We start from the raw sequence: 22,758 nt of genomic DNA, 5'->3' as shown, positions 1-22,758 counted from the left end.
ACCTTTCGTCCACCACGGGGTTTGAACAGTACGTGCGTAGAACGAGCGCATATCCATGTGTCGTGCGGCGGATGACGCAGATGCAGCATTTGAAGTGTTCAGAGAAATTGCGCTGGGCACCATCGCGAAGTGGAACGAAGACGAACATCTTGAAGGTCAGTGATGGTTGGGCACTGCATGCTCCCAGCTGCTTGTGGCAACGGACGAAACTGTTGTGCCCAGCAAGACGCGGACCATGTGCACATATACGTAGTTTCGTGTTGGGAATGTGTACAGTAACAACTTGCATGTGCGTAATAAAAGACCTTTTGTGTACCGCTTGTTATACTCGCCCCCAGCATTGTAATCTCAATGTTAGAGCAACCGCATTAAAGTGTCACTTGCACCGTGCTCAAAGTCACCACGGTCGCAGAATGCTGACGCCGGTGAGTTTCACGCGGAACACGGGCACAGTGGCCGGGCGCTGCGTCGGCCTCGTGTCGAAATGCAACCGTAGAAGAAGGCGCACGACATAATCGTGTTGTCTGCACAGTTGCTGAATTAATCGAGAAAACACTCGCCGTTGTCAATGCATCTAGCACGCGTTCTCACATGCTTCGTTGTCGGCGAGCCGTTACTCGCTGTTAATACTCGGACGAAATGATTTCGCCGAAGGTGTCGCGCTGGCCCAGTGTTGAGCCCCGTTCCATTAGTTTCGGATCATCACGACACGCGCGCTGCGCAGCGCACGCGCTTTCCGAGCAGGGGAGAGAGTCGCGCCTTCTGCTTTACATTCGGATGTAAACAAGAGATGAGAATTTGCCCAGTAAATATGGCCGAAGTCCGGCTTCACCACGGCTTCACAACGAGTGACGTCAGGGCCTCTCTTGTTTTTTCATTCCTCCATGGTGCCCTGCTTTGGCTGTGTTGCGATTGACGTCGTCCATTCCGTCGCAGACGTGATAAGGCGCCGAGCACGCGCGCACCAGTTTCCCCTTAAATGTTCCACATGGGGACTATCATATTCTATCATTGAGGAAGGAAAAGCTGTCTATTCTAGTACATGGGTATGCCGCGGACAACTCTAGAGGGGTGCCGTCACTGTAAACGTGAGAGAGCGCGAATTAGCCAATCAGCCAATTGAGACGGCTCGTGACCCCATTGTCGGACGGTTTTTTGTTTCTCCTAGCCATACACAGCTTTCCTGTAAAAGGCATCGTTTCGAGGCTACGCTCCTCCTTTCTATTCTATTAGAAGGTCTACTCTAGCACACGTCTAGCACACGCCACTTTCGTTGCTTGAGAAGTTTGCTTGCCAGGTATTAGTTTCGGTTCTGGTTCTCATAGTTCGTGCATCATCATCATCATTGACTCAAGCGGAACACGCAGCGGTCACCACATCCGTCTGAAGCTTTCGTCTGTGTGTGTGCACTGTGCGGTGTGGTTAGTGTGTTCTCGATCAAAGCGATGTTGGTGGCTTCGCGCCTGCCTGAATTACCCTCTGCGAGCCGTTAAAACAACCCATCTTCGCGTCATTCGTCACTCTACATTTGGAACCATGCTATGGTAAGGCAGTGGCTGAAAAATGCTTTCGCTGAGCGCGTGCTACCGCTTCAAACCACTCTTGACTGATGTTTTTCGAGTTTCTCTTTCGTCCCGGCGTTCATATAACACGCTATTGTGACAAAAAACTTATAATCAGTCGTTGCTAGAAGTTATTACTGCCTTGCGCCTGCTTTTCGGCACTGTTAGATGGTCACCAACGTCAAATGCTAACGTGCGCGGAAGTATTTACGCTCCGTGTTGAGGCTTCGTTGGGAATTGTGTTCGTTAGCATTCACGACATATTCAGCTCGGTAACATTGCTGACGTAGTTGCTACAGGTCATTCTGGTGCCGTTTTTTACGTGCGCTTTCTAGGGCATCGAATTTTATTATCGCTAGCGGTGCGTTTTGCGGAAGCACTCCACAGAGCACTTTCGAGTGAGCTCCGATTGGGATCAAGTACCTCGACCGCGACTGGTATACTTTCTCATCGTTTTTCTATTCAGCTTAATTTGATCTTAACATTTTACAATACAGATAATGAAGCTGTCAGTAAAAGCTGTCCAAGAGCATCTTGAAAGTTCAGAAACCGAATGTTAGCAGGGAAACAGTAGCGGAGCTTGTACCTATTGAAATACTGGGGTAATTATTAAAAAACACACACACGACGCAGCAATATTTGCCTATAAATAACCTCAATACACGTTATTTAAATACAGTGGGAAGTTATTCGCGCAAACCAGAAAAATCAAAATTAATGACAGCATAGCCATCAAGGAGATATGAAAGAGTGTAATACAGGCATTCTTTTCCACGTTTTTTTTTTTAGTCGTATGCATTATCCACTCGCCACGTCTCGCTGCAAATCGTACTGCTTTCTTTCTTGGTTGTGCACGTCCTGAGGCTCGTTATAACATTTTCGTTTAAATTCCGTACTAGTCAATAGTTATTAAGGTTGTGTACTTCAACCACTCGGGAACAACTTAACAAGGCGGCGCTGAAATGTTGGTGTAAGTTATACACAGTTCTACACAGAAGCTATAATAATAAAGTATGGGGGATGTTAGTAGAAACAATTGTAATGTAAATGTGAAGAAAGAAGAGTGGACGAAAATATAATTTGCCACCGACAGGGGCCGAACCTCGGTCCCTGCCAGTTTCATCCACTTTTCTCTCAAAGCAAAATTTTCAGAGCGAAAAATCAGTGACACCGTGAGCGAACCGGGTGGCATTCGAAATGTCGAAAATCAAAAGGCCGAGCTATCTGAATGCCTAAATTTAAAACACTGAAAAATCAAAATGCCAAAATTATAGGAAGTCAAAAATTTTAAATGCTAAAAAATAAAACACCGAAGCATCAAATTGCCAGCATCACCTAGCTATACTGGAACATAATGTATAATCGCAAGATAAAGGTTCCACCGGCTTTGTATGATATGCATGCGCTTTCGCACTCATTTCCAACTGCCATGTTCTCTTCGAACATGGTTCAGTCATTCAAAACTCAGGGCCATCTAGGTTGTTCGGGACCCGCCCTCGAGGCCGAGCTCCTGCATGGCTCATGTGGGCAGTCCGCTTTTCTTTTCCTTCTCACAATCTGGCGCAAGGCACTCTGAAGATGTTGCCTTGAAGACGCTAGAACATATTCCGTGACTTGCTGCACAAGCTTCACAGGTGCCTCGCCCGAGGCCACTGCCAGAACTTTGATCCACTCTTGAGTGCGAAGACCATCGTTCTAGAGACATCCGGAGCATGGTTAGTGTAGACCCCTTTTTTTCTGGATGACTTCACAAGTACTTTATCCATGAATGTCGGTAATCATTCAAGCATCATACTTGCCTAGCCTTTTGCACCTCCAGTAGTGTCTAGAATGTATACTTCTTTAAAGCATAAATCTACACATAATAATTTTGCATCAAAGTTTTGCTTTTCTCTTCTGGGAGCACACTTCAACAGTGTCTTCTTCCAGTTTCTGTCAAATGACAATTATCTCACATTGCTGCTGCTTTTGTGCTCCGAACGCTGGACACCACTGTTTTTTTTCCCCGCTGACCCATAAGAGCTGCCCTGTTATTAATATGCCTAGCTTCGCAACCGGTCAAAAATGCGAAATTTGACATCGGTTTAATATTCTGATGCTGGTACATTTGCAGATTGAGAATAATATGAGGGAAAGCCAAGTAGGTTAACCAGAAATTGGTGCACCCGGTTTGCTACCCTGCATTTAGGGAAAGGGGAAGAAAGATGAGAAAGAAAGCGAAGAGCAAAATAGACGCATGAAAAAGAAAAAAAGTGGGCGGGGGTGCTATAGCCTATTCAGTAGGCCGCTACCACACAAAAAGTTCACCAAGGTCTTAAAGAGCTAGATCAGGGGACAGTGACACGGCAGAAAATGAACAAGTAGTAGTCACAATTTAAAAAGCATGTCATTTATTTTTCACATGGTTGAATAAAATTTCCTGCGCGTTGTTTCGGCGTTCTGGCTGTTCGGTGTTTTGATTTTTCGACTTTTTGTTTTGGCATTTCACTTTTTCGGCATTTCAATTTTTCGTTGTTTTGGCATTCGGCCTTTTCATAGTTTGGCTTTTTGTTTTTCGGCGCCTTTATAGGGACCCGAACGAAGCTTCAAGATACATGCATTTAAATAAATAATGAAAATCTTCGGCTTTAGTGAGAATCGAAGCCAGGACTACTGCATGGCAAATATGTGTTCAACCACGAGCCAAGCCCGTGCTTTAAATTGTAAGAGAAGAAGAAAAAAACTATATCTAGGTCATGTACCTGATGCATGTAATATTGCATATGAGAAACCTAGAATCGCTTCAGGTGTCGAAACATGCATTGCGCGATAAGTGGTTGGTTTATAGGCCCGCATTTTACCAAGTGCACAGGCGTAATTTATTTATTTATTTATTCAGTTACCCTCAAGGCCCGAGGGCATTACAGAGGGGAGTGGGTACATACATACATGTACAGCATACAAAGCAAAATACAACAACAGAAAAATTGCAATCGTCGCTTGCTACAGGGTTGAACTGAGGCTACGTACAAATAAAATTAGTGACGGCAATTTTAAATAAAGCAGCATCTTTTATACCAACAATATCACAAGGAAGATGATTCCAGCATACAGATGTTTTTGGCACAAATGAATTATGAAAACACTTGGTGTGCGCTAAAGGAAGTCCTACTTTATGGCGATGATCAATGCGAGTGGAAACGTAAGTTGGTTGGGCCAATAATCTGCTTCTGAGTAACGGATTGGTGAAGTAAATTTTATGGAATATACACAGCCGAGACACTTTCCTGCGAAGAGACATCATCATTATCAGCAGCAATTTCAACATAGAGTGCAGCTGGCAGATGCACATGTTGCCCTATGCACTTGTAGTGGGAACGCGTGTGCAGTGGGCTCGATTATCCTATTACATTCTGTTCTTTGAGGGGAAGTTCAAGCATCCTCTCAATTTTTTCTGTGTGTAAATTTAAAAAAGGAGCTGTGCTTATTATTAGCTTTTTGTCATGTTTCGATATTTCCGTTTCTCGAAAAATACGCATCGTTTTATGTACCATTTCACATACGTGCTCAGGCGCCACCATCTTGGACTGGTCATATTGCAGTCTTGTACCTGATCCAAACTAACAGTGCTGTGGTGAACTCCAAGGCACAGCAACACTTGGGGTGGTACATTCAGTGTTTCGGGACTCCCACGACCATTTCAGATTACGACATGCAAAAGCGGTACAATGATTACTTCTCAGCCCAAGATAGCAGTGCCCATGAGCATAAAAACATTGTTTATATTTGAATACTTCTTTCTTATTTCTCATAGAGGCATAATATAAAAGGGTCAGCCTATATTCATGGTCAACCTTGTGTAAACTAAATATGGTAGCTATTTTGAGCATTGTTCTTTTGCATTAAAAGCAGCTGATGCATGTGTCTCAAAACCTTTGGTCACATTACTTGCCGTTAAGTTAGCTTCTTTTGGAAGGGTGTTATTAAGCTGATCTTTGTCTGCTCATGGTTCTTTTTTTTAAAACATGTTCGTCTAATTGAATATATATATGTGTGTGTCTTGTTACAATACGTTTTGGCTGATAGCTTGCACCATGTTTTGTATCCCTTTTTTGATGTTCCCATTTTTTTTAGCACCTCCGCGTTAAAATGAGTTACCAACTTTCCCAGCATTGCATATTTTTTATTTGCATTATAAGATGATATTCATTCCTAAGGTTTGCGAGTGAGGAGTTGATGCTTGGTGAAATTAGCTTTCTCATATGATAGTCTCTGCAGGATGAAAGAAATCAAAATTTGTTTCCATTTTTAAAGCTTTTTTTATATCAATTTCGCACATGAGCATAAATGTAATTCGAATAGGGCAGGTAAAATACAGCATGTTTTCCCCAATTGTTTTAGTGATTTCTGCCTCAATACTGTCATAAACATCCACATAATTCATAATCACCATATCCAGATTGAAATAGATAATGCTTGGTATGGATATATTTCAAAATGTCAAGAGTGCATGAAACGGTAGCAAGAGAAATGAAACAGACACAAAGAGTGCACTTTTGCCTCTCTTTGTTCGGTTCTTTTTCCCATTTTCTCACGCACTCTTAAGAATTTGTGGTGGATCAATATCCACTAAGTGTTTCTGTATAATGAACTGTGTGCTCACAAATTTTATAATATGGCATTGTTGAGCATTTTGGGTCTCCTTTCTTTATAAAAATGATTTCGTAGTTGTACCAGTTTTGCTTGAGGGTAGACATGATAGACATTTCAATGAAACCTCATTAAGAAAAGTGAGTACCAATCCTTTCTTTTGTAGCTTATGCAGGGCATCACTGGCAGCCGTGCCTGTTCGTGTTGGTGTTCGTGAGGCCAGCAACATGTCATTCATTAGCCGTGTGAAACGGGCAACTTATGTGCGACAATACCCGACAGTGCTTGTGCAGCCAGATGGTTCAACTATCACTGTGCGCTACCACGAACCACGCAGCCTCATAAAGGTAAATCCACACACTCTCTTTCCATATGGTCTAGCATGGCTGGAATCTCGTGCATTGCACAGCTTTTTACTCCACTTCTCTCATCATGATCGTACCTATAAGCCTGTTTATACCTACCTCACGATGAAGGCCTCTCCCGTTGATCATCAATTTACCCTACCACCTGTGAGCTTACTTCATTTGATCCTGGTGATGATATTATCAGTGCCATTCTCGGCTTCATTTACCATTCCTTAGGCTTGTATACATTGCAACCTTATTCTTTTGGCTCAATTTTCTTATTATTTCTATTTTTTAATGTACTTTATGAACAAGTGTGAAAACAACATTGACAAATCAACATCGGTTATCTTTTGCCCTGCTTACTATTTTTATGCGCATACAATGCATTCAGTGCCCAAGAACGATAATCAAAATGAAAAATAAGGTTGGTTGGTGAATACGGACTTTAGTATCCATTCCATTGCATTAACCAACCACAATTTGTTTGTCCTACACATTGGGAGTCAGCTCAGATAGTTCTTTTTTCTCTTCATGTAAACTAAAATGTCGGCTATACTATTGTTTGTTCTTTATCCTATTCTGTTGTCTTCTAATCTTCCCATGTTTTTCCTAACATTTACTGTTCTTTGCATGTTGCATGTTAGAACTTGCAGTATGTAATCATTGCATACTTCGTCTCCATAACCACAATTTGTTTGTCCTACACATTGGGAGTCAGCTCAGATAGTTATTTTTTCTCTTCATGTAAACTAAAATGTCGGCTATACTATTGTTTGTTCTTTGTCCTGTTCTGTTGTCTTTCAATCTTCTCATGTTTTTCCTAACATTTACTGTTCTTTTGCATGTTGCATGTTAGAACTTGCAGTATGTAATTATTGCATACTTCGCCTCCATCGCTCTTGTAATTGCTAATATCTTATTCAGCAATCAACGGCTCTAGTCGCTTTTGAGATAGTAGTAAGTCTCAAAGAGGATATTTTTCCTGTATGATCCCTGATAAAAAATTTACATTGAAGCAAGATCCTTATAGAGCACTGGTGGTACTGAATCCTAGTACACCAAATATTTGTTGTGCAGCCATTGTGAGCTTCAGTAATGCATGGTTGTGAACCATACTACTACTTTCTGATAGTATGGCAAAGGAACAGCAAATAAGTAAACAAAGCTAGTGCTGCTTATTAATAGAATCACACTTACTAAAACAAGCTAAAAACTTTTCTGACTTTGTTTTTATGACAGGTAGTTAGCCTCAGGTTTTACTTACTTGCTATTTTACTTGATGGTATTATGTTACTGAGATTTGTCATTCAGGCCACTAAAATAATTTCAACAGGAATTTAGAGTATCATGTTTCCAATGGGCTACACCTGTATTTAGCTCACCTGTATTTAGCTCACCTGTATTTCCATATACGTACTACTGTACTCGGCAATTGACATGCAATAGCTGGCTCTTGTGGTGGCCTGTGCTTTTTTATATCGCAAGTGAGTGCTAGATGACAGCTTATTAGTCAGGAATTATGGTGCTGAAGCAAGGCTTTTGCTTTGCTTCAGCATCATAATACCACTGGCACAAAAGCTTTCACTTACTGTCCACCCAATTATTTCATTCGAATTGCTGACTATCGTACATACAAGCAATGAGACAAAGTACTATGTGAACTCTAATCATTTTGCCGAACATTCCACAATTGACTATTGCACATACAAGCATTGAGGCATGTACCATGTCAACTCTTATTATTTTGCCGAACATTGTACAATTGAGCGCTGCAATCACTTTCGTTCTTTTTGGGGGCAGCTGCCATTGAAGTTCGAAGAGTTGACACCAGAGGAGCAGCAGCTCGTGCTTGTCAAGAGGAAACCTCCAGAGGTAGTCGTCATACAGGAAGAATTAGAGGACAATTTCGATAGCCAGCGATATCTCAAATTCATCAAGAAGAAAAAGAAGTAGCTAGTTCTTTGTCTATGCTAGATTTGCGTTAAAAAAAGAAAGCCGCTTGCATCGAGATGTTATCTATGACACTGTAGACTGGTCTGGCAACACCGAACTCCATGTTCTTGAGTGCGAGTGGCATTAAAGATGTTTACCATTGTCAACCCCTTTGGTGTTTGCTCATGGTGTTGTGCATAAAGATATATGACAGCTGTTGTCAATAATCACTCAATTGGTCTTGTGCTTTGGACATGTCTGTATGAGACATTGGTACCCAAGGACTCACACTGTCACTCTTCCTGTGGCAGTCCAAACTGTCTTGTTTTAGTAAGTCTTCTCACTTGTGTTATTGTTGATAGGGGTATGGTATATTTAAAAATGTGTGTAATTAATTTGTCTTGACTACTAACTCATATTTTTTGACTCCTGCACGTTTTATGTTGCAACTCACATTACAGTTGAACCAGTTATAAGAGGCCCTGATATAAGAGATGAATAGGTATAAGAGACACCAGCAAGCCTACAGTAAAATATGTGTTGATCAGAAAATGCACACCAGGTGCCCTGCTTATAGGAGACATCTCATATAAAAGACAAGAAGTTTTGCCCAGAGCATGTCTCTTATAAAGGAGTTCAACTGTACTTTGAAGTAGTGAAAAGCAACCCTTTGTTCGCTTCTGGTTGCCCTATTAATTGCTCTGGCATTGTAAATGCCAATGTCAGTGTTCGCAATCATCGAATGAGATGTGTTTTCCTGTGTATGTTAACACCTTTCTCGCTAAAAAATTTTTTTACAGGATAGTTAACTGCATTATTTAGGGCATGGAAAAGTACAGCCTCTATAAAGTTGAAATTTTGCGTGTGAATATTTACACGCACTCATACACGGGCGCAAGAACATGCATAATGTATGGTGGACCTCCCCACCCCTGAAGCAAGTTTGTGGCTACGCCCCTGCTATCTTTCCATGTATTGCTTTCACCCCTCCTTCTAGCACCACTTCTACACCGTCAGTCATTCTGAGATTATTCCTTCTTGCAATTACCCCCCCAATTTTTCTAATTATGTGTTCGTAGTCTAATCTTAAAGAAGAAAAGTCGATTTTACCGCAAGGTTACCTTGGTATTTGTGTGTACCTTTGTACTATACCTTTGTATTTGTGCATACTGCCAAGCTACCAAGTAACAAGACACACAGGGAAGTGATTGATGGGTATTTTATTAGCAAGAAATCTGACCATTGGTTAACCATGCCTTCTTTGACTTTGCTCCAAAAAGAGGTTCAATTTTTGACGGCTTTGTCCTGCTTTGGTTTTTCCCGGGATGCAGAGTGTCCTGGTGAAATTCTCAAAGTCAGCCGAAATTAGCTTTTTAGCTGATTTTGAGATTTCATGGTGAAGCCCAGACGGCATGCTGCACTACAATATTTGGCACACATGTTCTCGGGAGATTCGACTACCAAGCGGCAGCGTTCTCTGACCATGCTAAAAAAAGTGTTGCTGTGCGATCATGTGGTGTTACCGGAAATCACCGGTTACATTGACCACTCACGCATGCAAATGAGTGGCAAAGCGGTTTGTAGGTATATACAAAGTTTATTGGTCATGAAGGGTATGTTGCATAGAATGGTGAATTTCATTTTGCCTTCATTATTACTGGTTTGTGGTATTGGATATAGGAAGAAGTTGGCAAAGTCCAGCAGCATGTTCCCTTTGTGGTTAACAAAGGTGAAGACAACCACCCGTTTGTAGCACAAAGCCACAAGGAAATTCATACGGATTTCCCTTTCTTTCCCTTTCTTAACCCTTCCGCCACCTTGCGGCTTTCCGCAGAACTCATTTGCAATACTTGTCTCTGTGTGCTTCCAGTTGTCAATGAATGCGACCTCGCACTGTCAATTGCTAGCTTCCTGGTTAGCTCAATAGGCAGAGCGACCACCCGGGATAAGCGTTGGTCCCGGACTCGAACCCCTGACCAGTACGAATTTTTCGGCAACCAAGAGGCTTTCTTTATGAGAAATCCGTATGGATTTCCTTGTGGCTTTGTGCAACAAACGGGTGGTTGTCTTCTTTCTTTTTCTTAACCCTTCCGCCACCTTGTGGGTTTCCGCAGAACTCATTTGCAATCCCTTTGTGGTTGTCGGTTGCTTCCAGTTGCACGAAATGCATCGTAGAGTGTATCGAGATGTCATATACTGCACAAGCCAGTCGTTGCCCGTAATCGTCAGCGTCATGGTCATAACGGCTATGGCGCGTGCCAACAGACAAGCCTCAACCTTAGAGAGGTACAGACACAAGATCTTTGGCCTCGTTTTTTTCTGCTGCAATGTGTTGCTGGGGGCCTGTTAGTCTTGACACGACATATCGTCTGCTGCAGCTCGGGACGCGCATTTTGAAATGCTGGCGCCGCATCGCACGCGAAAGAGAAAAGAAAGAGAGCGAGGAGGAAGCCGGCTGCTTCTTCAGGACTGCTCGCGCGCTATTGGTCCTTTCTCTCAAGGTCACGTGGCTGGGGACGTGCGTGCCTGCGAACGCACACACGAAGTGTTCACGGCTGTTTCATTGCGCGGAAGCACCCTCGCTACTCGCTGCTGCCTTTGGTCGGCCGCTCACGCCCATGCGCCACCGTGCGGTGAGGCACCTGCGGGTGGTTTTGATTAGGTGGTGATAGTTTCGTGTGCGAAGTCGCTCCAACTTATAAATGTGAAGTGCCTCCGCGTCAACATATGCATGGATGGCAAGGTGCACGAGTGAATCAATCACCAGCTACAACGAGGCATCAAATACGACGTCGATCATTGACAGCAATACCGACTACTTTTTCGGCGTTGAATTCGTGAGGCAATGAGCTCCTTTAGCGTGTCCCTTCCATGACTACCTATAAAAGGGTTGCAGGGCCTCTTTAAGAGACATGAAGAGAGCAGAGTGGACCAGGGAACAAACGGGGGTAACGATATTATAGTTGAAATCAAGAAGAAATAGACGTGGACCGGGCACGTAGCGCGTAGGCAGGAGAGCCGCTGGTCACTAAGGGTAACTGACTGGATTCTAAGAGAAGACAAACGTACGACAGGGAGACAGAAATTTAGGTGGGTAGATGAAATAAAGAAGATTGCAGTTATAGGGTGGCAGCAGAAGGCACAAGACCGTGTTCACTGGCGGAAAATGAGAGTGGGAGCGTAAAAGGTAAAAACAGCGCAAACTAAAAGAGATGGACGAAGAAACAACAGACAGGGTGAGCGCTCCATGTCTGTTATTTATTCGTCCGTCTCTTCTAGTTTGCGCTATTTTTGCCTTTTACCTTGTTTGACCAACTAGCCCAACAAAACACACCTATGAGAGACGCCTTTGCCCTGCAGTGGGCGTAGTTATAGGCTGATGATGAATCACTACCATACTAATTGAGATCGTTCTAACAATGACCACACCGATTAAGCTACTAAGTCGTAACACTGATTAATATCTCATTATTTAGGACCTTTATAAATAATTTATCGACAAGTTATAGGCTCGTGACAGTGCTTTCCGCAATTTTGTTCTTACCCAAGCCTTCCCGTTGATTTCGGATGATATTCATCTAAATATCACCGCATCTCGTCGGGTACCCCAGATAATCATAAAAGAGACACCAAACGAGAAAGTAATTATTGTCTCAGCATAATAAGAGAAGTTAAGTAGTTTGGTCACGTTCTCGCGGGATTCACGAGGAACCCAGCTGTCGTCAGTTTTATAAAAGTGACGCGATCACCACCTGTAAAGTTCACTCTAATATAAGTTACGCACTTCATTGAGACTACCTTCGAGGCGCTGAAGGCTGCAAGGATGGATGGATGAACCTTATTTGCTACCCGCCATCAGTAGCTTTTCTAATCAAAGACGCGTTTGGTATACACTTTAACTTAAATATTCTAATTTCTCTTGAGGGTTAGCTGTCTGGTCGTAATGTACAAATAAATATTGCTCACTTTTATTTGTCTGTACGTTTATTGTCCTTATAATCAAAAATCACTACTATACATATTCAAAAGCTCATATCAGCAATTTTCTTCGAAGTCCCGTCTGTGGCGGCGAATTATATAAGAGGGCACAATAGCATCATCATCGCCTGTTTCCTCGCGCTCCGCGCGTGATAGAACAGAAAGGACAACGAAGAAGACTGCAAGTGTCGGTGAAAGTACGTTCTCACTACCGTCTACGAGGGACAGATATGGCTGCCAGTGAACCACAAGACGTGCCGACTGGGTCACCAGGGACCACAGACAAGGCGGAAAGTATCAAGAAAGGCGCTCCGCCCGAATCACCCGAGTGCAGCAGACCGTGTGAGGCCGGTAAGGGTGCAACCAAGTCACCGAAGGAGAGAAACAGATCGCCAGGAGTGACTCGGTCCTCGTCCCAGTTAGCGCCTGGTAAGGGGCAGAGCTCGCTAGTTTCTGAGAGAAGGTCGCGTGGTTCCAAAAGTGAAGCTTGCAGCGCAACCACTACCACAACGTCAACCCCATCGCGAGGGTCCTCGCGGCCGGCAGAAACCCCCGGATCGCCACCGGCCAAGGCAGGAAGCCTACTGTCAACCAGCAGGGTCACAGGGCGACGTGAAGATGTCCATGGAGCAACCAAGTCGCCGAAGAAAAAAGCATCGCCAGGAACGACTTTATCCGATTCCCGGTCGCTGGCGAGAAAGGGGCAGAGTTCGTCGGTCTCCCAAAGCAGGTCGCCTAGCCGCAAGAGTGAAGCACGCAGTGCAACCACTACGACAACGTCGGCACCATCGCGACGGTCACAAACCTCCGGATCACCACTGACCAAAGTAGGAAGTTCGAAGTCCACCAGCAGGGACACAGGGCGACGTGATGACGGTCATGAAGCAGCCAAATCACCGAAAAAAGGGTCGTCGGGAACGGTTTCATCCGTGTCCCGGTCACCGGCGAGTAAGCGGCAGAGGTCATCGGTTACCGGGATAGAATCACTGGGCCGCAAGAGCAAAGCGAGCGGTGGAGACGCTGCGCCGACGTCGACTCTACTTGGAGGATCCCCGCTACCGGCAGTAGCCCCCCGGTTGCCACCTACCGAGGCACGAAGCCCACCGTCTACCAGCAGGGACACCGAGCTACGCGAGGATGATCACGGAACAACCAAGGTGCCAAAGAGTGAAGTATCGCCAAGAACGAATTTATCTGAGTTCCAGTCGCCGGCCAGTAAGGGTCAGAGTTCTCGGGCTTCTGGGACAAGGTCCACTGGCTACAGCAGCGAATCTCGCAGCAAAACTGCGACAACGTTGACCCCATCGCGAGGTTCCACGCGACCGGCAGGAGTCCCCAGATTGCCATCGGCCAAGGCAGGAAGTCCACAGTCTACCAACAGGGATAGCTCGCATTCACGCGGAAATAGTACCCCACGAGACACTCGCGCAAGTAACATGACGCCGATTGCGTCGGTCTCGCAGGCTGGTAGTCAGACGCCCTTGACAACGCCCTATGTGACCGCACCTAGTACGTTCTTGCAGGCTGGTAGACAGACGCCCTTGACGACGCCCTATGTGACCGCACCCAGCACGTTCTCGCAGGCTGGTAGTCAGCTGCCCTCGACGACGCCCTTTGTGACTGCGCCCAGCACGTCAAATACTCCAACCACGCCGTACGTCTCCGCCTCTTCACGCTTACCCCATAGCGTTGAACCGTGCGCTGATGGTATCGCACGGAATATGGCTGCTGGTGCGGCCACTGCGATCCTGCATTCCAAGTCTCCCGAAGCGGAAGAGTCGAAATCGCGTAGTCGAGGCTCGAGTACCAGGTCACCGCGAAGCACCGGCTCTAAACAGGGTGCTGCCGGCAGAAGCGGAGGGTCTGGAGCCACGCGTGACGCTTCAAAATCGCCAAAAAGCGAGCATAAATCGCCCGGAGGAGAACCCACGTCGCCAGCACGACCGAGCGCCTTCGGCAAGAGTTCAGCGGTCGGAGGGGCTCATGATTCCGGAGGCTCCAAGTTAGACTCCTCAGCACAGCCTCGCAAGGACAAGTAAGCATTGAAAATGGTATTTTTGCAATAATCGCATCCAGTAATGGAGCATGAGGATGCCGGATGACTGCAATTTTTAACCGAATTCATCCATATCGTACTAATTCGAATACTACCGGGAGCAACTCTTGCAGGCGAGTTTTTAGCCATCGGGTACTACAGCGGCAACGTGTACTCAAGTCAGTCGGAATACAACGATAAAGTTGTCTGCCACGTTTTTTTTTTCTTTCTGATACACACGTTTAGTTACCGTCAGATTTGGAGTGGCAAACAGAATAATTATAAACACGAAAAAAAGGCGTTAGATATGACCACCAGTCTGGCGAAAGAGTGAATGGGCGTTAGTGTTTGATGAGTTTTATTGTGCTCAAGTAGTATATGTTTAAGGTGTCACTGGGTTGCCGTGTTTGTGGACATTGCAACAATCGGAACCACATGCCAATTGGCAGCAATGTTGCACCGTTTATGTCCTATTCGACGTCGCATTCGGAAGCAATCGTAAATCTCAGTGGAAGAAGCAGACCTGGAACCGCAATTCGTATTTCTCAGGGAGACATGTCTCACATCAATGGCCTTTTAACCGGGCTTTCAAAGGGCGCTAAATATGTCGCACGAGAATGTGCCTTGGTACTTGTGAGATTTGAAACGAGGTCGTAGAGAAAAACTGGCCTGAATTTGGGCATGGCAGCACTGCCGCTTTTGCATGACAACTAAAGCAACTTCGCGGGGCCACTTTACGACGAAAAGTTGGGGTATAAGAAATATATAAAGTCAGGATATAGACAAACATTTGATCCCCATTCTCGCACATTTCCATGTAACTTTATACATCCGATGATACTAGCCAGGAACAAAGTACGGTTAGCACAATGGTTTCTAATTATCTGAGGCATAGATATATAGGCTGGACGGAGATAGAGAGGCGTGGATGAATGTTTGCGGATATAGCGAAGGCAAGAAATAAATAAAAATGGTGCGGAGCTCAGAGTGAGTATCTTGAAGCCTGCAGTTGTAAACTAAGGATGCGCATTTTTAAGACAAATGGTCAATTCATGCAGTATATAGCTTCAGCAGATAGCATGAATGAATCAATACGTACATACACCTCAATCATGGCGGCGTATACGTTGCGTATACGCCGCCAGACAGGCGGCGAGACTAATGCGTACGTTGTTTTATTGTAGAGGAGCCGTGAAGTCGGCGGCATCGTCGCCGGTGACGGCCAGCTCAGACGATTCTGTGCTGGGATACGCCAAGGACCAGGACCTCGTGGCGCTGAACACCACGCCCACGCAGGCTTCGCTGGACAAAGTGATGACCGGAAAGGGCGGCGTCGCAACGCATCCGGCAGCTGGAGTTGCCGCCGAGACCAGCGGGGCCAGTTTCGAGGTCATTGCTATGATTTCTTATACGCAATACTGCCGTAAGCACTCATATATTAGGGAAAAATTGCGGCAGTTCTGCTTATATATAATAAGTGGATTTGGGCTTGCATTTTTTTCAGTAAATATAGTTCATGGTGTGGGAGTCTCGAAATGAACTGTCGGAACGAACGGACACCGCAGACGTGGTCGGGCAAACCGAACAAATGTGCAGTATCGACGGAAAAGTACTAGTGACACGCTAAATAGAGTTAAATGAGTGATTCCTAAGAGAGAGAAAGGAAGAGAAAAGTGAGCCCCGTTATTGTCTGCTTCAGTGAGCGACACTGCCACAGTAGCTCACAAGGGATGGGGGTGAGGAGGGATAAAAAGGGTAGGAGTAAAGGTGTAGAAAAGAGGAAGAAGAAGCGACAACAAACTGAGGGAATAGGAGAGATAGGAAAGATGGAAGCACGGTCACTGGAGTCCGAGGACGGGGCACACTTGCGAGAGCTCTTGTCGGCGTCTGTAGATGGCGTAGAGCAAGTCCAGTAAGTCAGAGCTACACTGTCGTCAAAGGTCGTCGGCGCCAGGAGGTGACGTAGGGCGAGCGCAGTCGGCCAGAGCTACGCTGACGCTGGAGATCGCAAGCGCGCGGGCGCACAGCCGGTCGGCACGGAATCCAGCAAGCGACTCCAAATAGTGTTAAAGAACACACACAACATACATAACAAGGTACGTACTGTGAACACGGCGTCGCGGACGGCTGACTCACCACGAGAGATCCACGAGAAATGACCCGTGGTGTAGTCCACACGGGCCTACCGCAGGAGACGACCGTCAACACCCGCTGCCGATCCCCCCCCCCCCCCCCAAAAAAAAAAAAAAAAACTCCCTACTGCTTCCCGTGCACCGGCCTCCTCTCCACCATCCGCCGTGCGGTGCTCACATTCACTCCACGAATGAACCGCCGTGAAAGAATGAAACAATTAACACGTCAAGACGTTGGGATGAATTCCTCACTCGGCGGCCGTTAAGCCTAACCGTGGCTATATAATTCACGTGACGAGCGGGAAACGACTTTGCATGGTGTAATAGTATGCCCCGCAGTGTTTATCACGTTCACCAATACCGCGTTGATCGTTGTCATTGAGCATTGAAGTAAATATTACGTTGGGGGAAGAAACAGCTGCACAATCAAATGCACAATCAAATGTGCATTAAACCGAATGGAGACGACCTTGGCGACAAGTTCACAGTATAGCGTATGCCACAAGTTTGCGTACTGCGTGACGTCAGGGCATGTTAAAGGACACCAGGTGGTCTAAATTTCCCGAGCCGCTTCCACTGCGGCGTCTCTCATTATCATCTGGTGGTTGCTTTTGGGATGTAAAACCCCAGATATTGTTATTGTACTATTCGTGGATATGCTATATTTTTTATCGCCTCCTCCTCGTTTTTCGTAATATTTTTGACGGAGACCACGCCTTGTTGAAGGTCGGTGTCCATTTTAGTTCACGAACGCCGTTCTCGCTCCTTTGCGTCGCAAATTTGCGCGTCGTACCACGTCACATGGAAATGTCAGGCCATTGCCGCCTTAAAACCAATAACAAATCACACAGCGGAGCGATGGAAGGAGCTGCTGGCCAGTGAGAACCTGCAAGATCAACCGAATCTGATCGACCGGGCCCGCAGGGCGGCTGCTGCAAGCGGAGCCCTGAACTAAAGTCTCCCCCCCCCCCCCCCTGCAAACCAAGAACCTCCGACTACTCAGAGCTTCTCCGCAGTAAAATGTCCTGTAATTGAATAAATAAGTTTTCACCACCACCGCCGGGGAGACGCTAGGTGGCGTCGAGCGGATCGGACGCGTTCGTCTCGGCTCCTCAAAATTTTGCCTGTTTTTGCGTTAAACTTCGTGGCTTCTTTAAAGCAAACGCAGAGTGTGTCTGGAAGTGTGACGTGATCATTTTGACACCAAGTTATCGGGACAACGACACCGATTTCTTCCCTTCTGAAGTGACCAAGGACCTGGCATGCCCGGCCGCCAGGCTAGGACTAGCGGCGGACCGGGGAGCAGTGCATCGACTACCAGCAACTCTCCTGGGCGTGCCAATGCAGCAGCCAATAACCCAACGGACGACGACCAGGTAACGGCAAAGGAAGCCATGGACACGGACGATCAAGAGTTGAGCACAGAACTGGGCTCTGCAGAAGATTTTGTCAAATACTCCCCATCGTCTGACGAGGCGATACAAGTGGAGTCAGCCAGCGGCGACGCGAGCGAACACCATGAAGCATCAAAGGGAGCTGACGACGAGGCGAAAGACGGTCAGTGGCTTCTTGCTCTTTCATTACCCGAACGTAAGAGACTAAGGAAGCAAGCGCGGGCCATGGAAGATCCCAGGCAAGTTGGTGATTTTCAGCAAACTTCACTAAATCTTACGAAAGGAACAACTAATGACTTAGCGTCTCTGGCAGACAGCAGCTTCAGAGACAGCGAGAGGAACGCGGGTGGCAGTTACGGAACGCCTGAGCGGGCGCACGGGAGTAGACGCGACGCGTCGGGTGCCATGAGAGGCCGCCGACGCTCACGTGCGACGCCTCTACCCAAGAAAGACATGAAAATTATTATACGACCCAAACCAGGGCTCGTGGTGAGAGACTTAAAAACATATGAAGTGGCACGAGCGATTGCACGTGCATGTGGAGACGCGGAAATAGGCAAAGGTGACAAATTCCTGCTGCGCCTCCGGAATGAATCCAACATTATAATTGCAAGTACTCCGCACGAGAACGTCGCCGAGCAAATTTTGAAAATCAAGGCGCTCGACCTCAAGAACACCAGACATCTCGTGAATACCTACATTTCTACACCCGAGGGGTTTCTCAAGGGAGTTGTGCACGGACTGGAACGTGAAACACCGGAAGAACTTCTTAACAACCTTAGAGTACGCACACAGGGCGTCACAATCGTGCAAGCACGCATGTTGGGAAAATCTGAGACGGCAATGATAACCTTTGATGGACCCATTGTGCCGCGTTTTGTGTATTACTTTGGTGGTGAGATGCCATGTCTACCATACCAACCCACAAGACAATACTGTAAACTGTGTAAAAGCCAAGGCCACAGGACGGACGTCTGTCCAACACCCACTGTGAATGTGTGTGGCGGCTGCAGGCTTAAAGACCCTCCAAACGACCACGAGTGCGTTCCCAAGTGTGCACTATGTGGCGGGGATCATCCAACGGCGGCAAAAGAATGCACTAAAAGGCTTAAGAAAGTCCCCCAACGGGGAAAAGAACAGGTACAACAGCTTAGACACGAAAATGGACAACGATCTCCAGGAATACTGAAGCGTCGGTGGTTCAGCACCGAAAGGCAGGATATGGATTTAACGGAGGGGTCCAACGCGGGATCACGCTCCGGATCTCGATCCAGTTCCCGCTCGAGATCAAGGTCCAGATCAAATTCCCGAGACCACTTCAGCCCCAAAGGCAATCGGCAAGAAGAAAGCAAGACGAACAAGAACAAGAAGCTCAAGAAGACACAGCAACAGCAGCGGCAGCGGCAGCGGCGGCGGCAGCGGCGGCGGCGGCGGCGGCGGCAGCGGCGGCGGCGGCGGCGGCAGGGCGGCGGCGGCGGTTTCTTTCAGATTCGCAAAAAGCTTGCAGAAACTATCTAAAGGGCAAAATTGGAGCACAAGCGCTCCGCATATTGGTTGGGACAGGATGGGACTTGGGCACCGGGGCACGAGGGTGTGACAGGGAACCTGCGCGCGGATGAGGCGGCTCGAGGCTTCACAAATCACCGAGCTAGTCAAGCCAATGCAAGTGATGACCCTACACCCGTGGACCCTTGCTTCGCAACAATTTTAAAGTACTATAGAAAAAATAGGCAGCTGTATCCACGTCCTCACAGCAAGCTCAGCGCTGCGGAGGCAACAGCGCTAAGAAAAAAATTCCGCCATATCCACGAAGTGAATGATGATGAGTGGGCGAAGCTCCGGAGGTAAACCTGGTAAACCATGAATCCTCTGTACATTTTGCCCACTCGATTTTATTACATCGCTCCTCCTAGCGTACGTCGCCGCACTAAATCGAACGATTGCCTTCAACCAATGACACGCGCCATATGTGACATCATTCCTATTTTATAAGATCTCGCGTCTTTCATCAACTACAAGTACCGCTTTCTAGTTTATAACATCTTGCATCTTTTCATCATCAGCTACAAGTACCACCATCTAGTAAACACTACAAGAACTAAACGAGAGGTGGCTACATACAGGAGACGGTACCACCATCTAGTGAACACTGCAAGAACTAAACTAGAGGTGGCTACACACAGGGGACGGTACCGCCATCTAGTGAACACTGCAAGAACTAAACTAGAGGTGGCTACATACAGGCTACAGGGGACGCACAGCCCACGCCCTAAGGAGCTTCGCCCCTAAAATACAAACACTTACATAAATCTGCACACTCTTCACCTGATCTACCCCACGGCGTACAGAGATATGTGCCCGTGGTGTGGAGCCACCCCAACACTCTTTCACATCACGTGGGAGTGCGCAGAGCACGACGAAGAGCACGACACCACTGGCACGTGGGAGGAATGGGAGGCGCTGCTGTCTAGCCCAGCCCTAGTGGATCAGCTGCGACTGATCCAAAGAGCTGAACGGATGGCTCGCGCCAGTGGGGCCCTGGAATAGGGGCACCACCCTGCCGGACAGACTTCGCTCTCCACCCCGTATATTCTTCGAAGCAATGGAGTTCAAGCCTGTCTGGATTATGTATATAATAAAGTTTTGTACTACTACTACTACTACTACTACCACCACCACCGTGCAGTCCGAGCACCATCTGAATAAACTGAATTGCGGCCAAACAGGACCGAAATAACGAGCGTTTGATGTCAATAAACCATATACATATGCAGGGGAATATTTTAAATGCGGAGCATTTCTTAGTCGCACGATGTCACGCGTCGTGCATTGTCCACATGCTCACTGCGCATGCTCGTGCCTCGCGTATCGTGGCGCATGCTTGCGTCTCGTGCCAACTGTTAGCTCTTCCCTCTCTCTCGCCTCGCAAGGCCGACGCAGGCAGTGTCTGCTGGTAAAAACAGACTGCTCGAGCTGCACAACCGTTCACTGCAGGGCCACACCGTATACATGTAGGCACTGGATCGCACATCAGCGTCCCACCGATCGTTCAAGACAACGCTTTTCCTTCATACAATATGCAAGATTATTAAAAACAGACTAACAATCAAGGGTTCCCAAACGATAACCCCATTTCGCAACATTCATGCGATCCGCCCACAATTCTGCGACGCATTTACTCAAGTTCTTCCGTGGAAAGATGCGGGCGACACTTTGGGGGCGAAGCTCCCTAAGCCGTGGGTCGTGCGTCCGCGATGTATCTAGGAGTAGTAGTAGTAGGTGGCCACCTTTACGGCCAGACTGGAGGAGTGGCACGCGCGCACCCTATTCAGTTGAGGAGGAAACCCGCGCAAGTTAGTCATATATACAAAGATAGTTGTTTTTGACGAAACAGCTTACAGAGACGAGTATTGCTGACTTAATGTTCAATAAAATTTGCCTTGCATTTGGTGTTTACTAAAAAAAAGTTCCTATATGCTTGTTAATAAAGCGGGCCTATTTGACCGAATAGTGACGACACCCGCCATTGGACCGTGGGCACGCGAGATCGATTGCCGCCTCCTCAAGAAATTTTAGTTTGTTTTATTTATTTTTTCTTTCTATATCTCCCCTAACATTCCTTCCTCCAACGCGTTGCTGTGAGGCGCGAGATCCCATATAGAATAGAGGTAATTCGGGATGATAATAGTTTTCTGTAAATGCGACACGGGGCTTTACAGCCCAGGTCTTAACAGAAATCACTCGTTGAACCCCAACAAGCACTGTGTCTCTACGCATGCATGTCTCTAGCTTACTGTTTTCGCTGACCGTTTCGCTCCGACCCACGAGGTTAACTGTTTTTTTTCTAGGTCTTCAGATGTATATAGCACCGACATTCGTAACGCACAATCATCTATCCTCGCAGGACCGGCTGCTCCGGCATCTGAAGATCAGCCGGGTCAGCTCCATTGCGTCTAAAAAGAAGACCGCGACAGTAGACGAGCCGCCAGGTTCGCGGAAACGCCTGTTGGTCTTTCTGCAGACGTCTGTGCTGACTGTCTGTGAAGTAGGCGTTTGCGTCTCGCTCGTGCTTATGGTGGCGAGCTTCACGATACTGTGGAGGCGCTCGAGCGCGGAGGCGGCGGCCGCCCTGGCCGCTCGCACTGCCGCGTCCGCGATCCACGACATGGCGCGCTGCGATGCCACCGAATGCATCCAGCTGAACGCGCTGCTCAACGCAAGCATAGACCGTGGCGTGGACCCTTGTCGGGACTTGCACCAATACGTGTGTGGCGGCTGGAGCAAGCGTTTTCCCGGAATGAGCGTGCGCCAATACACGCAGGCAAGCTGATGCGAATCACAACCTTATTGCTGCTGAACCCGCAGTGTGCCTTACGCATTCGTCTAAGGCGAAATCTGCCTTCTTTTTTTTTCTTAGCCTTTCAGTGATCCTCCCCCGCTCCTAATTATCTTTCTGCACCTAACGTGGTTTTGCATAGCCTCCATGATCGGAGGCTATGTGAATGTCTGCATCTGATCTGGTTTTCTCACTGTCTCCGCGATCCGCCCATCTTGGATCCAGTGACCGTGTCATTTGATGACGCCATCGCGTGACGTCATGTTCTGAGATGTTCCGCAATGACTTCAGAGGCTTGTTCTGGTCTTCGTGCACCTACCGCAATGCCACGATGAGGTCATGAATTTTCCCACTTCGTCAAGAGGAGAAGGATATTGCAGAGGTCCTCACATAATGATCTTTTTTTTGCA

The 22,758-nt window shown here is 46.9% G+C and overlaps 1 protein-coding gene across 3 annotated transcripts; it reads left to right on the top strand.

Annotated features, from left to right (window-relative positions):
• The first annotated feature begins 525 nt into the window (after positions 1-525).
• LOC119174267 (mitochondrial ribosomal protein L55) lies at positions 526-22,428 on the top strand. Of its 3 annotated transcripts, XM_037425105.2 has the most exons (4): positions 1,386-1,544; positions 3,189-3,277; positions 6,358-6,538; positions 8,342-8,640. In XM_037425105.2, the coding sequence occupies exons 1-4, from the start codon at positions 1,542-1,544 to the stop codon at positions 8,492-8,494; spliced, it is 426 nt and encodes a 141-aa protein (XP_037281002.1). In that variant the 5' UTR covers positions 1,386-1,541; the 3' UTR covers positions 8,495-8,640. The 3 variants fall into 3 exon arrangements, with proteins under 3 accessions (XP_075739234.1, XP_037281002.1, XP_037281003.1); XM_075883119.1 differs by lacking the exons at positions 3,189-3,277; positions 6,358-6,538; positions 8,342-8,640 and adding exons at positions 15,671-15,875; positions 21,917-22,428 and having other exon boundaries at positions 526-1,544; XM_037425106.2 differs by lacking the exon at positions 3,189-3,277.
• The last annotated feature ends 330 nt before the right edge of the window (positions 22,429-22,758 follow it).

This window comes from Rhipicephalus microplus, unplaced genomic scaffold, assembly GCF_043290135.1.
Source record: "Rhipicephalus microplus isolate Deutch F79 unplaced genomic scaffold, USDA_Rmic scaffold_15, whole genome shotgun sequence".
Lineage (NCBI taxonomy): Eukaryota > Metazoa > Arthropoda > Arachnida > Ixodida > Ixodidae > Rhipicephalus > Rhipicephalus microplus.
The sequence above is the reverse complement of the archived record's forward strand: the minus strand, read 5'-3'. Positions and strand labels throughout refer to the sequence as shown.

Coding starts and splice junctions, on each gene's coding strand:
- LOC119174267 (XM_075883119.1), top strand. CDS start 15,801: ATGACCGGAAAGGGCGGCGTCGCAACGCATCCGGCAGCTGGAGTTGCC. Junction 15,876..21,916: donor CCAGCGGGGCCAGTTTCGAG/GTCATTGCTATG, acceptor CTATCCTCGCAG/GACCGGCTGCTCCGGCATCT.